This window comes from Budorcas taxicolor, chromosome 5 (assembly GCF_023091745.1).
Source record: "Budorcas taxicolor isolate Tak-1 chromosome 5, Takin1.1, whole genome shotgun sequence".
Lineage (NCBI taxonomy): Eukaryota > Metazoa > Chordata > Mammalia > Artiodactyla > Bovidae > Budorcas > Budorcas taxicolor.
Window position 1 is genome coordinate 36,631,473 of NC_068914.1, and position 13,598 is coordinate 36,645,070.

Genomic DNA, 13,598 nt, shown 5'->3' on the forward strand with positions numbered 1-13,598 from the left:
GTTACCTCACTACTGCTAATCAGATGGTTCCTGCATATAGTGGAAACTATAATTAAGCCTCGATTTGGTGATGTGGGGCTTAGCATAAGCGACTCCATTTTGGGCATGTTGTCTTTTTCTTTGTTTTTTCCTTTTTTTGTTATTGTTGTTTGTTCCTTTTTTTTTCCTGTTGTTTTTTAACTAAAGAGAGAGAGGTGCAGATGTACAGGAGCTGGTGGTAAACCCTACTTGGAGAGGGCAGGAGGGCTTCACAGGGAGAAATGGGACTTTGCCAAGGATGAAAGCTGAGCAAGGATCTTTGAGGCCAAGGGAACCATAGATGCAAAAACTTCTATGCAGTTAAGTAGGTGAAACACCAAGGTGAGTTTGGAGAAGTGTAAGCAATTAAACACATTTTTCTAGCCCATGTATTTCTACTTTAGCCTTCTCCTTACCACCCATTTCTCCTCAACCCTCTCTGCCCCCACTCTGCCGTCCTGCCCCTCTAGGTTGTCACAGAGCACCAGGCTGGGCTTCCTGTGTTATACAGCAGCTTCCCACTAGGCATCTGTTTTACAGATGGTAGTGTATATATGTCAATAGCACTTTCTCAGTTTGTCTCATCCTCTACATCCCCTGCTGCGTCCACAAGTCCATTCTCCACGTCTGTGTCTGCATTCCTTCCCTGCAAATAGGTTCATCAGTATCATTTTTCTGGATTCCATATATATGCATCAATATACAGTATTTGCTTTTCTCTTTCTGTCTTACTTCACTCTGTATTAATAGGCTGTAGGTTCACACACTTCACTACAACTTACTCAAATTTGTACTTTTTTTGGCTGAGTAATATTCCTTTGTATATATGTAAAATAATGTCTTATCCATTCATCTGTTGAAGGACATTTAGGTTGCTTTCATGTCCTGGCTATCGTAAATAGTGTTGCAATGAACATCGAGGTGCTGCTGCTGCTGCTAAGTTGCTTCAGTCATGTCCGACTCTGAAACCCCACGGACTGTAGCCCACCAGACTCCTCTGTCCATGGGATTCTCCAGGCAAGAAAACTGTAGTGGGTTGCCATTTCCTTCTCCAGAGGATTTTCCCAACCCAGGGACCAAACCCAATTCTCTACGTCTCTCCTGTATTGGCAAGCAGGTTCTTTACCACTAGTGACACCTGGGAAGCCTGAATGTCCACAAGGGGTACGTGTCTTTTAGAATTGTGGTTTTCTCAGGGTATGTGGCCAGTAGTGGGATTGCTGGGTCATATGGTAGCTTTATTCCTAGTTTTTTGAAGAATCTCCATACTGTTCTCCATAGCAGCTGTATCAATTTCCATTCCCACCAACAGTGCAAGAAGGTTTCCTTTTCTCCACATCCTCTCCAGCATTTATAGCTTGTAGATTTTTTGATGATAGCCATTCTGACTGGTGTGAGGTGGTACCTCATTGTAGTTTTGATTTGTATTTCTCTAATAATGAGCGGTATTGAGCATCTTTTCATATGTTTATTGGCCATCTGTGTGTCTTCTTTGGAGAAGTGTCTGCTTAGGTCTTCTGCCCATTTTTTTTTTTTTATTGGATTGCTTGTTTTTCTAATATTGAATTGCATGAGCTGCTTATATATTTTGGAAATTAATCCTTTGTTGATTGTTTCATTTGCAGTTATTTTCTCCTGTTCTAAGGGTTGTCTTTTCATCTTGTTTATAGTTTCCTTTGCTGTGCAAAAGCTTGTAAATTTAATTATATCCCATTTGTTTTTTTTGTTTTTATTTCCATTGAGCTAGGAGATGGGTCAAAGAGGGTCTTGCTTTGATTTACGTCAGAGTGTTCTACCTATGTTTTCCTCTAAGAGTTTTATAGTTTCTGGCCTTACATTAAAGATTTTAATCCATTTTGAATTCATATTTGTGTATGGTGTTTGGAAGTGTTCTAATTCTTTCTTTTACATGTAGCTGTCCAGTTGTCCTAGCACCACTTATTGAAGAGGCTGTCTTTTCTCCATTGTATATTCTTTCCTCCTTTGTCAAAGGTAAGGTACCCACTGGTGCGTGGTTTATCTCTAGGCTTTCTATTTTGTTCCATTGGCCGATTTCTGTGCCAGTACCATACTCTTTTGATGACTGTGACTTTGTAGTATAGTCTGAAGTCAAGTTCCACTAGTTCCATTTTTCTTTCTCAAGATTGCTTTGGCTACTCAGGGTTTTTTGTGTTTCCATACAAATTGTGAAATTTTTTTGCCTAGTTCTTTTGAAAAATACCTAGGAATAAACCTACCTAAAGGGATTAAAGACCTGTATGCAGAAAATTATGACACTGATGAAAGAAATGAAAGATGACACAAACAGACGGAGAGATATACCATGTTCTTGGAAGAATCAGTACTGTGAAAATGACTGTACTACCCAAAGAAATCTCAGAAGGTGTTATTTCAGTGGAGCCCTGGAAGATGTGAGAAATAGCCCATTATGTGGATGCAAGAGGTGAGGAAGAGGGTGCTGGTGGTCTCAGGAATGGAGAAAGTGCTGTATACTTCAGAGACAGGACACACAGAACATGGGATGAGAAAGAGGAAGGAATCAAGCCAGGTTTCCTAGCTTAAGCAGCTGGGTCAATCAGTGTCTGTTATGGGCACAGCCCTGGGCAGCTGGACAGGGGGACTGCATGACTCTCTATGGTCTGCAGTCTCGTCCCCTTGGAGATGCTGTTACGCACCTGGTTCTTGGACTCTTTAATCAATAGAAATTTATAAGAAGCCAGACAAGAAACTCAGGCAAGGCTCTACGGGGACTCATGCTGTAGCACGAGGGAGCAAAAGCAAGAAACAGGTGCCCTTGCTCGCTCTCCTAGAGAGAAGTGAACTGGTCCCCTAAACGGAGTGAGGGGAGGGGAAGGGGAAGAGGACCGAAGGGGAGGCCTGTGTGGTCTGCCCGCCCCCTTGGTGGTGCTGTGTGCAGGGATCATGTGCAGTGACCTGCTTTTGCTCCAGGATCCTCAGGAGTGGCCCTTAGTTTGTGGCCTTTCACAATGTGTCTCAACTGCCCATGCATGTGGCTATTGTTAGTACTTAATAGTTTCTTTGTATTCTGTTGCTGGGGGAGGCATTTGTCCAGGTCCAAGTGCCAGTGCCCAATAGAGGGTCCCAGGTCCCAGCCTGTCTCAGTTGTACTCAGTCTCTCCCCCTGGTCCACTAGGGGCCTTTCAGGCTCTTCTTTATGTGCGCCTGCCCTGCTACTGAATTGCTCAACTTCAAAAAGATTGAGAAAAGGAACCAGTCCAGTAGGAGCATTACAAGCTGGATGGATTTGTGAGATGAGACTGGCACCCAAATGTAAGAGAACGTTGTTCATCAGCTCTGCCATTAACTGTTACATCTGGAGAAAACAAAAATAAAATCAAAAGTGTTTACTGAGACGTTTAAGAATCAAAACTTCAGGATGTTCTGTATATGACATCTTTTTTTCATTATCACAGAGAAGTGAGTTGAATGTGCCATAAAACTGGCTGAAAAGTAATTTTCCTAATAGTGCTAATATTAATGAGGGTTATCTGGTCTTTGTCCAAAGTATTTGCAGGCAGGGATTCATACTTGTCTAAAACCTCAATTCCTAAAGCATTTCTTATGAAAATAGGAACATTCCTGTGCCCAGATTCTCAATAATAAAAGACACCGGGAGCGTTTTCAAAACTGTTGGCCTGATTTAAATTTCACTGGAAAACAGCTTTTTAAAACCAAGTTGTCTGTATGTGGCCTCCGTGTGATCGCTTCTCACTGGCAGCTGGTAACTGCCAACTTCTGGTGGCTTGAGAAAGTGAGCTGTTTCCCACGCTCCCACACGGCAACCCAATCAGGATGTTTGTGCTGGGAGATGTTTGGATGGGGTTGGGGCGAAAAGGGCGAGAGACCAGCTGGACGAGGCTCCTTCCCCAACTGCCTTCTCTACAGCCTGTCCATGCTTTCCAGAAGACCATTGCTGGTGCCAGGTGGTGATGGAGATTATGTCACCTGAACACTTAACAGCCCGTGAACTTTGGTAAAATGGGAGGGTTTTTCTAAGTCTCCAGTAACTCCCAAACCTGTTGCTCTTCTCCCTTCTCGGGGCCCAAATTGGCTCCATCAATGCTGAACCTTTTTACCTGGTTCTTGGCATGTTGTAGGGTTTCTTGTCTGCCCCTGCCCCCTCCTGTAGGAATGAGGTCTGAAGTGACTGAATGATGAGGCCATGGGAAGAGGAGGGAGGGAAGGAAGTCACCTGGAAAACTCACAGGACTTCTAATCAACTGAACAGCTGCAACTCCCTTCCACGCATTCCCGTTCTTCCAATCTGTAGCTTCTTGAAGTGCAAACTAGGGTGCCATATGCAAAGTCACTCCCATTGCAGTCAGGATTTTTTAAAAAATTCATGGACTCCAGAAGTAAAAAGATCACTTGTGTGGTGTTCTTTGCCCCCAGTGGACTATGTATTAAGAAGGATATGTGTGTGTTAATCACTCAGTCATGTCCGACTCTTTGTGATCCCTTGAACTGTAGCCTACCAGGTTCCTCTGTCCTTGGAATTCTCCAGGCAAGAATACTGGAGTGGGTTGCCATTTTCTTCTCCAGGGGATCTTCCCGACCCTGGATCTCCTACACTGCGGGCAGATTCTTTACCACTGAGTCACCAGGGAAGCCCTGGAAGGATATAGGAGAGACTCAAAGCCTCATCCTAAGCCCGGTTTTGCAAGGAGGCCCAAGCATGCCCACCCCCAGGGGTCTGTGGTCCCTTCCCCATTTTCCCAGGGAATGTGGATTTTACTTGGGTAAGAATGCAGCAATATTTTCATAGGCTTTAGACTGGTTTCAGGAAATGTTAACTGGACTTCCCTGGTGGTCCAGTGGTTAAGAATCTGCCTGCCAATGCAGGAGACGTGGGTTTGATCCCTGGTCCTGGAGGACCCCACATGCCACGGGGCAACTGAGCCTGTGTGCCACAGCTACTGAGCCTCAACTCTAGAGCCCCATGCTTTGCAACAAGAAAGGCCGCCACAGTGAGGAACCCAGCATTGCAACCAGAAAGTAGCCTTGCTTGCCACAACTAGAGAAAGCCCTCGTGCAGCAGCGAAGATCCGGTGCAGATAAAAGAGAAAAAACGTGATAGCTGATTTCAAGAAGTGGTAACTGATAACTGGTTTCAAGAAGGCTGAATTAAGTGGTTAAGTGAACACAGTGAACTAAGTGAATTAAGTGAACATAGTGATTAAGAAGGGTCAGTTTGGAGTTGGTCTCCCTGGGTTCAAATCCTGGTGCTGCCACTTACTGGTAACTTTGGACAAATTGATTCACTTATTAATACCTTATTTTCCACTTCAGAAAAATGTGGATAATAGCAACAGCTATTCTTGGGTCCTTCCTCCATGACAAATAGCGAAAGTTCTATTTGACAACTTCATTGGCAAAAGACAGGTTTAATCGAGGTTTGATTCATTATCATACTCATTTTTCTTATTTTAGAAGAAATTCAAATGCATACATCTTTGGGACCCCAGACACTGTGCCTGCTATCTACCTGGCGGGGCTGTTAAAAACACTCTCAGCTGAGAGTAGCACCTTATTGCTTTTCTTGGCACCTTTTGATAACTGGTGAGGTTGAAATGGAACATGTTCCTCTTATTGGTCTTTCTTCTTGAAAACTGTTTGAAATACCCTTTGGCCTGCTTCCCATTGGAATCTTGATGTTCTTTTATTTACATATAAACTTTGTTTTCTGATCATGCACATAATACATGTATCTTGAAAAATTTGGGGAAAAGCAAATTTATTAGAATAAAAATGACCCTCAGAACTTTAAAAAATAGTAATAGCTCTTCTTATGGGGTTCTTTTGAGGATTCACTATTAATAAGAGGTCTGGAACATGGTAAACATCCAATAAAGTTAGCTGTTGATGCAGGTCATTAATCTGTTTAAAGTAATGACAGCCTCGTGGCCCATTCACATTTACTTCTTGACTCTCATTTGCTTATTTTCCCATCATCTGTTTGTGTTAGTCCTCCACATCCTTCTGGATTGTGGGTGCCTTGAAAGCAGAGTCTGGGTTGTGCCCATTTGTGGACCCACAGCTCTAGCTCAGCCCTGGTTTGTCATGATTAGTTCATCTGTTGAGTAAATTAAGGCAGGCTTTGATGATGACTTATGTTTGAATGGTGCTTTTTGTGCCACAAAGCACACACATAGGAAGCCTAAGACTCAAAGTTTAGGACCCTTGCCCAAGTCATATGCCAGAGTCAGGTCCTGTGAGTCTTTTCTTTATGTATTTGTTTAGCTGGGTCAGGTCTTAGTTGCAGCTCTTGGGCTCTCCAGTTGCTGTGTTAGGGCTTAGCTGCTCCAAGGCATGTGGGATCTTAGTTCCCCAACTGAATTAAGCCTGTGTCACGTGCACTGCAAGGCAGATTCTTAACCACTGGATTATTAACCCAAGGTCTACGATTCTTGCCCTTGCTCCTTCCAGTATGCTGTCCTCTCTAGGAAGAGAGTGCTGAGTTTTATAATTCCAGATCATGGCTTTTGCTGATTCTGTTGTATTTGAATCTCACGTAGGTGAAATTATATAGCATGTATTACGGTTGTGTCTGGATTCTTTTGCTCAGCTTAATACGTGTGAGATTCACTCATGTTGTTTTATGTATTTTTAAAAATCACTGTATAATATTCCACTGTATGCTAAGACCAGAATTTATTTACCTGTTCTCTTGTTGATGGGTATCTGGGTGGTTCCCAATATTTGGTTGGGCTTCCCAGGTGGCTCAATGGTAAAAAAATCCCTCTGCCAATGCAGGAGATGTGGGTTCAATCCCTGGGTCAGGAAATGGCAACCTGCTCCAGTATTCTTGCCTGGAGAACGCCATGGACAGAGGAGCCTGGTGGGCTATCGTCCCATAGGGTCATAAAGAGTTGGACGTGACTGAGCATGCACAAAATTTGGTTCTAAGTCTCTGCACTCCTTTTAATGATGCTTGGTTTTTTACAGGTCACCACAAATGGCATCATTGCCATGAGTGAACCCCCAGCCAAAGAAACCCACCCTGGGCCCTTCCCACCAACCTTTGGAGCAGTCGCCCCTTTCCTGGCGGACTTGGACACAACAGATGGCCTGGGGAAAGTCTACTATCGGGAAGACTTGTCTCCCTCCGTCACTCAGCTGGCAGCGGAGTGTGTCCAGAGAGGGTTCCCAGAAGTCTCTTTCAAGCCCAGCAGCGCGGTGGTTGTCACTTGGGAATCCGTGGCTCCCTACCAAGGGCCTAGCAAGGACCCCACCCTGGAAGGCAAGGTAAGCACCCATCCAGGCACAGGGGCAAATAGTCTAATGCGTTGGCTTTGCACACTTTGGTCTTCTGGTTTGTGCTACTCTCATGTACACCACATCCATGTGATTGGTAAAGATAGGACATCCACAGCAAAATCTAATAAGTTATTTATTGCAGGTCTAAAATGTTCAAAATCTTATCTGCAGGATACCTAAATCTGTGTTGTAATGATGATCAGATGTAAAGAAAGCCAAGATCCCTGAGATAACTAGCCACATGGCAAGAACAGAGTTGATAAATTACAGCCCTAGATAGAGAATTTATTACAAGTTTATGAATATGCAGTGATAAATTAAAATAATAAAGCAGTCCCAAGGGATGTGAAGAACTAAAGATAAGACCCATGTTCTAGTTGGGGGGACAACCCCCCCACCATCTATTTGTACCATGTGAATGGTTCAGGACACAGGTTTCTTCATAAGCAGGGCTGTGGTTTCTTTAGATTCAGTGGTTGGGAAAGATGTTAGGGTATGTAGAGCTTGGACCTGCACTTAGAAGGGGAATATTTGAGCAGGTCAAGAAGCCCTCACTAGTTCTGAAGTGAGACTTTAGGACACGCTTCAGTTTCTCCTTGGAAAAATAATTTCACTCCACCATTATTTAAGTTTTGTACCATGACAGGGTAGAGTACAACTTGAAAGGTCCAAAAGCATCTTTAAATGGAGGAGATGGTCCAGGCTGGTGGTTCCCAAAGTGTGTACCCCAGAATACTGTTCCTACAGACAGTCCTTGAGGAAGAAGACTCCTTGGGCCAAATAAGTTTGGGAAATGCTGAAACTATAGGTTCCTCTTAGTGTCTCACTCTGGAAAGCCCTACGGTACAGACACCTGCTTCACTTAGTTTAATTTAGTCATCCCTAAACCTCTTGGCTGTACCGTTTTCCCTCCCAAATAGGACACATTGCGTCCCATAGAGCACACTTTGGAGAAATCTGACACGTTTTGCTTTGCCACCTGTACCCACCTGAGTGGCGTGCTTGAAAACTTTAAAACCTTCAGTTTCTTGGGACTTCCCTGGTGGTCCAGTGGTTAAGACATGCGTCCATGACAGGGGCCTGGATTCCTTCCCTGGTGGGGGATCTAAGATCCCACATGCCGCATGGCATGGCAAAAAAATAAATCGATAAAGTAGAACCTGAAATTTCTCAAGTGTGCATGCTCTTTACTTGAGTGATAACTGCCCGGCCCATTGTACAGAGCTCTTGCCTGCCTCGTGGGCCCAGGCTCCTCTCATCCTGACTTCTCCGCTCCCCCCTGTAGCAGCTAGACCAGATTATTGGCAATCCCCTGATGAGGCTTTTTGCTTGTTTGCTTTAGCCGCAATCTCATCACTAGCTGTGCTCTGCCTGTGATGGCCTCTCCCTGACCCTCACTGCGTTAAGCGCCTGCTTGTTCACTCAGCCTCCTCTGCCCCCGCCCCTTCCAGCACTGGGCACTTTGCCTGCACGCAGCTTGGTTACAGAATCCATTCTTTAGTTTGGGAATGTTTTGTTCAGATGTCAGTCTTCCCACCTAAACTGTAAATTCTCAAGTGCCAGGATCATGTATTTTTATCCTTCGTCTTCACAGTGTTTGGGGCAATGTCTGGTGCACAGGAAAGGTACTAACATGAAGGAATACGTTCTCTGCCCGATTCTCATATGCTGGCTCACATAGTCCTCGTAACATTTCTGTGCAGTAGGTGATTTTCTCTCCATTTTACAGATTCAAAAATCAAGGTTCAGAGAGGTTAGGTAACATGCCCAAGGTCACTCAGCCAATGATGAGGGCAAGGAGTTGGATCCAGATCTGTTTTCTCCCAAAGCTCATGTTCTTTCTTACTGAACAGTGCTAGGGCTCAATAAACTAAATAATAAATGTGGTTGAATATGTTTAATGGCTGTGGAAATAACTTCTGGGGATAAGAATTTGCAAATTTGCTTCAGAGAGAGAGGTAGCATCTCTATAATTTTTGGTTAGCCTTAGGGTCACAGTTATGCAGAAGGTATTCATTGACTAATTAGAAAATTTCATGTTGACATAACGTTAGAGATATTTAAGTGGAATTATCCTGGAATACTGTCCTTGCTACAGAAATATTTCTTTAGAATAAGGTGCAAATAGTGCCATCTCTGTATTTTTTGTATGTAGTCTGGTAAATAGCACAGTTTAAGATCCTGAGTAACTGAATCTTAACTCATCTTCACAGAGAAACACATTCCAGTGCATTCTGGCCTCCTCTGATTCCAGCACCTATGCCATTTTCCTTTATCCTGAGAATGGTCTGCAGTTCTACACGGCATTCTCAAAGAAGGAGGAGAACCAAGTTCCTGCGGTGGTTGCTTTCAGCCAAGGTTTAACAGGATTAATATGGAAGAGTGACGGAGCTTATAATATATTTGCTAATGACAGAGAATCAGTTGGAAATCTGGCCAAGTATGCTTTTTTATGCTTCAGTAGATTCTCCCTTTAATAAGATTCTCATCTGACTGTTTTATAAGAATAATGTAATGGGCTTTATAGAATATTACCTAAAAATGTGGATTTAAATTCTGTAGGGGACTTTCCTGGCAGTTCAATGGTTAGGACTCTGCGCTCTCACTGCCGACAGCCTAGGTTCAGTCCCTGCTTGGGGAATTAAAATCATTTAAGCTGTGCAGTGTGACCAGAAACAAATAAGAAATTTAAATTTCGTATATAGTTTTTATATTATGTAGTACTTTTTTCCTGATGAACTCAGGGAATATGCTCTTAGAATGAAAGGCATCCAAGTTTTTAGATATCATTTTCATTTGAAACAGTTTTATCATCTCTTCTATAAAGTCAGAAATACAAAGTATTCAAAACTATCTCTTGCTATGAACCCATGGCTGAGAGGGTTTTTCCCTACACTGACTGGGGGTGGGGAATGTTGTTATAATAGAAACAGTGCTCTCTTGGGCTATTTTGCAGAATTTGGCAAAGGGGGAAAAGCTCAGACTTTTTTTTTCTAATAATTAAACTTAATTATTCTTTTAAAAATTAAGCACCTCCTCCTCCCAATTTCACTTTGTCAATGGAGTCTAAAACTCCTCAACCCTTTGACAGTGTACTGGTAAATATTTAACAACTGACTTTATGCAGGTTGAGGAAGCCCTCACTCATTTATAGCATTTCCCTATTTCCGTGGTATAAATACTTCTACCACGGCCAGTTTTCAGCTGTTACATTATGTCACTCACCTGGAGGTTGAGAAAAGGTGAACCATTATATAGTATTCTCACCCTAGAGGTGCAGTAGATTCAAATAACTTCAAGAACATAGCTAATAGGAACATAATTCATATGGGATGAGTTTTGAGTATTTATTGCCTCTGCTTTTAATATAGTTTGTTTAATTGTAAGTTTATATAATTTGATTTTTCATAAGCTGGTTCAAGCAGGCTCCTGTATATCACTGCCTTTTCTCAAGTCCCAGGTGGACAGACTGATTAGACTTCCGATTTCTGCAGGACTTTCTCGATTTCTCTTTCCCTGTCCCAGCCCAGTCTTTTGCTCAGTGTTCTCCACTGAATAATGTATGTCCCTTCTTTCTATCGTATAATCTGGTCACTTTATACAATTTCTGATAGTAAAACGGTATCAGAACAGTAAAAATGGTAGTGCAAGAAGTCGAAATTAGGGTTATTCTGTTGTGTTTTATAACTATAAAATGCCTTTAGATTCTGAATATCATTTGCATTTTACTATACCCTCTGAGCATAAAAAGGTAAACTGAGACCTATCCAAGGTTCCACAGCTAACAGTGTCAGGATTTCTAGTAAACCAAGTCTGGCCTGTTTTCACTCACAACTTTTGACACTAACGACATGGGTTTTTTTTTCCCTCTTACCAACTAATTCTTTAACTCTTCAGATACCAACTGGGTATCCTATAATTCAGTTCTGACACTAACTGCTTAGAATCAGCACAGACCTCATAGCTTAAGAGCTCAGTCCTACAAGGTTGCCCCCGCTTCAGACATCCCTTGAAAGTCCCAAGTTGCTGCCTACACTTCCTATCAACCAGCTATAAACTGGGGGCTCCATGACTCCCTGCTCCGGTTTGATAATTTGCTAGAATGGCTCACAGAATTCAGGAAAGTACTTCACTGACTATTACTAGTTTATTATAAAGGACACAACTCAGGAATAGCCAAATAGAAGAGATACATAGGGCAAGGGGCATTGTATGAGGGGAGGGGGAGGGGAAGGGCTTCCAAGCCCTCTCTGGGCACACCACCCTCCTAGCACACCTCAACTGTGTCCACCAGTCCAAAAGCTCTGTCAACCTGATAACTTAGGAATTTTTATTACATAGGCACGATTGATTAAATCATTGGCCATTGGTGATTAACTATCTCCAACCCCACTTCCCCACCCTCTTCCTGGAAGTCAGGGTGTGGGGCTGAAAATTCCTACCCTATCATCATGCCTTGGTCTTCCTAGTGACCAGCCGCCTTTCTGAAGCTACCCAGGGTCCCCAGCCACTAGCCATCTCATTAGCATACAAAAAGGCATTCTTATCACTCCAGAGATTACAAGGATCTTAGGAGTTATATGCCAGAACCAGAGACAAAGGCCAAATACTATCATATCACAGCATGTCCCCAGAAAGAGCATGATGGAAAAAAATGCACGCAAATCCAGTCAGCAGGTTACTCATACTGACCAGTGATTCATATAAACACATTTTAAGGTCTGAAAATATCTCTGAGCATGCCTCTGGAATGGCTGAGAAGAAGCCTTTGCTAGGGTTGTGCCCACTGGATACAGCTTCACCATATCCTGCTGGATGGTCTCAGCTCTATGAGGACCAGACAGGACCACATCTGCCCTCCTATCCTGCACCAAGGCTGTGGGCAGTAGCAGGCCATGGGGTTCTTAATTGACATGGATCTCAGGGCTCCTTCTGCTTGGTTGGTGGGGGCTGTTTGTAGGTTGCTGGCCTGTTTCCAAGAAGCCTGTCCTTCCCTCTAGGAGCAGCAACTCTGGGCTACAGGGCATCTGGGTGTTTGAGATTGGGAGTCCAGCCACGGCCAGCGGCGTGATCCCTGCGGATGTGAACCTGGAACTGGACGACGGAGCAGAGTATGACGATGAGGATTATGACTCAGTGACGCATCTAGGCCTGGAGGATGTGGTTACTACATCCTTCCCCTATGAGGCCCCAAGAAGGGGAGACAGTGGCACGTACAACACGCCCAGTGACCTCTCCCCCCGCCGCATGGCTACCGAGAGACCCCTCACACCTCCCACGGAGAAGACCAGATCTTTCCAGCTGCCCGGGGAGAGGTTTCCCCAGCAGCAGCCACAAGTCATAGATGTGGATGAAGTCGAGGAAACAGGAATTGGTAAGGCCGTTTGTGTGGCAGGTGGTATGTTGTTGGATACTTGGATTTCCACACAGGGGAGCGTTGCTGGAGGGGTGTCAGCTGTGTGCATTATTTGGAGGTTTGTAAGGTTTGTAAGGATGAGAGCCTGGAGAAGGAGGGGTGGAACTTACAGAGCATGGGTGAAGTGAAAAGTGAAAGTGTTAGCTGCTCAGTCGTGTCCAACTCTTTGTGACCCCATGGACTGTAGCCTGCCAGGTTCTTCTGTCCATGGAATTCTCCAGGCAAGAATGCTGAATTGGGTAGCCATAACCATCTCTAGGGGATCCTCCTGACCCAGGGACTGAACCCAGGTTACCCACGTTGAAGGCATGTTCTTTACCATCGGAGCCACCAGAGCGTGGGTGGAGGGACCCAAAGGCTGCAAAGACACCAAGGGATCCAGGATTAGGGCTGGGGTTATGGAGACTGTAGAATGTGTCCTCTTTCAAGTTTCCTATTCTTCTTTTTGTGTGTGTTTTAAAGAGAAAAGTACTTTAGAATTATTTTGAAAGTCAGATTTCCTTATTTGTGATTTTTGAGATCAGCAATATATTCACCCACCTGAAAAAACATTTTAGAAGTTCCTCTGTTGACACGGTTTATCTTTGACATTTATTTCCTCTTGCTTTATGGAAGGAGGATGGTTGATTATTTTTCCTCCAGGCTCCAGTCAGTTTCAGAGTTAGTTTGTGAACATTAAAAATACAAAATAACTGGATCCACTTTTCAAGGATGGTTTTAAAATATAACATCTGATTTTTCCATAAGATGTTATGGAAAAACCCAAATGAACTTAACTTTTTGGCCAAATCAATATATCAGACCATCACTTCATGGCAAATAGATGGGGAAACAACGGAAACAGTGACAGACTTTATTTTCTTTGGCTCCAAAATCACTTCAGATG

At 43.6% G+C, this 13,598-nt stretch overlaps 1 protein-coding gene across 1 annotated transcript in view; it reads left to right on the forward strand.

Annotated features, from left to right (window-relative positions):
- The window catches only part of NID1 (nidogen 1), a 100,987-nt gene that overhangs the window by 24,431 nt on the left and 62,958 nt on the right, over positions 1-13,598 (forward strand). Inside the window, exons 2-4 of the mRNA XM_052639469.1 lie at positions 6,985-7,284; positions 9,510-9,736; positions 12,297-12,670. Coding sequence (XP_052495429.1) covers positions 6,985-7,284; positions 9,510-9,736; positions 12,297-12,670 — 901 coding nt within the window. The remainder of the gene's footprint in view (positions 1-6,984; positions 7,285-9,509; positions 9,737-12,296; positions 12,671-13,598) is intronic.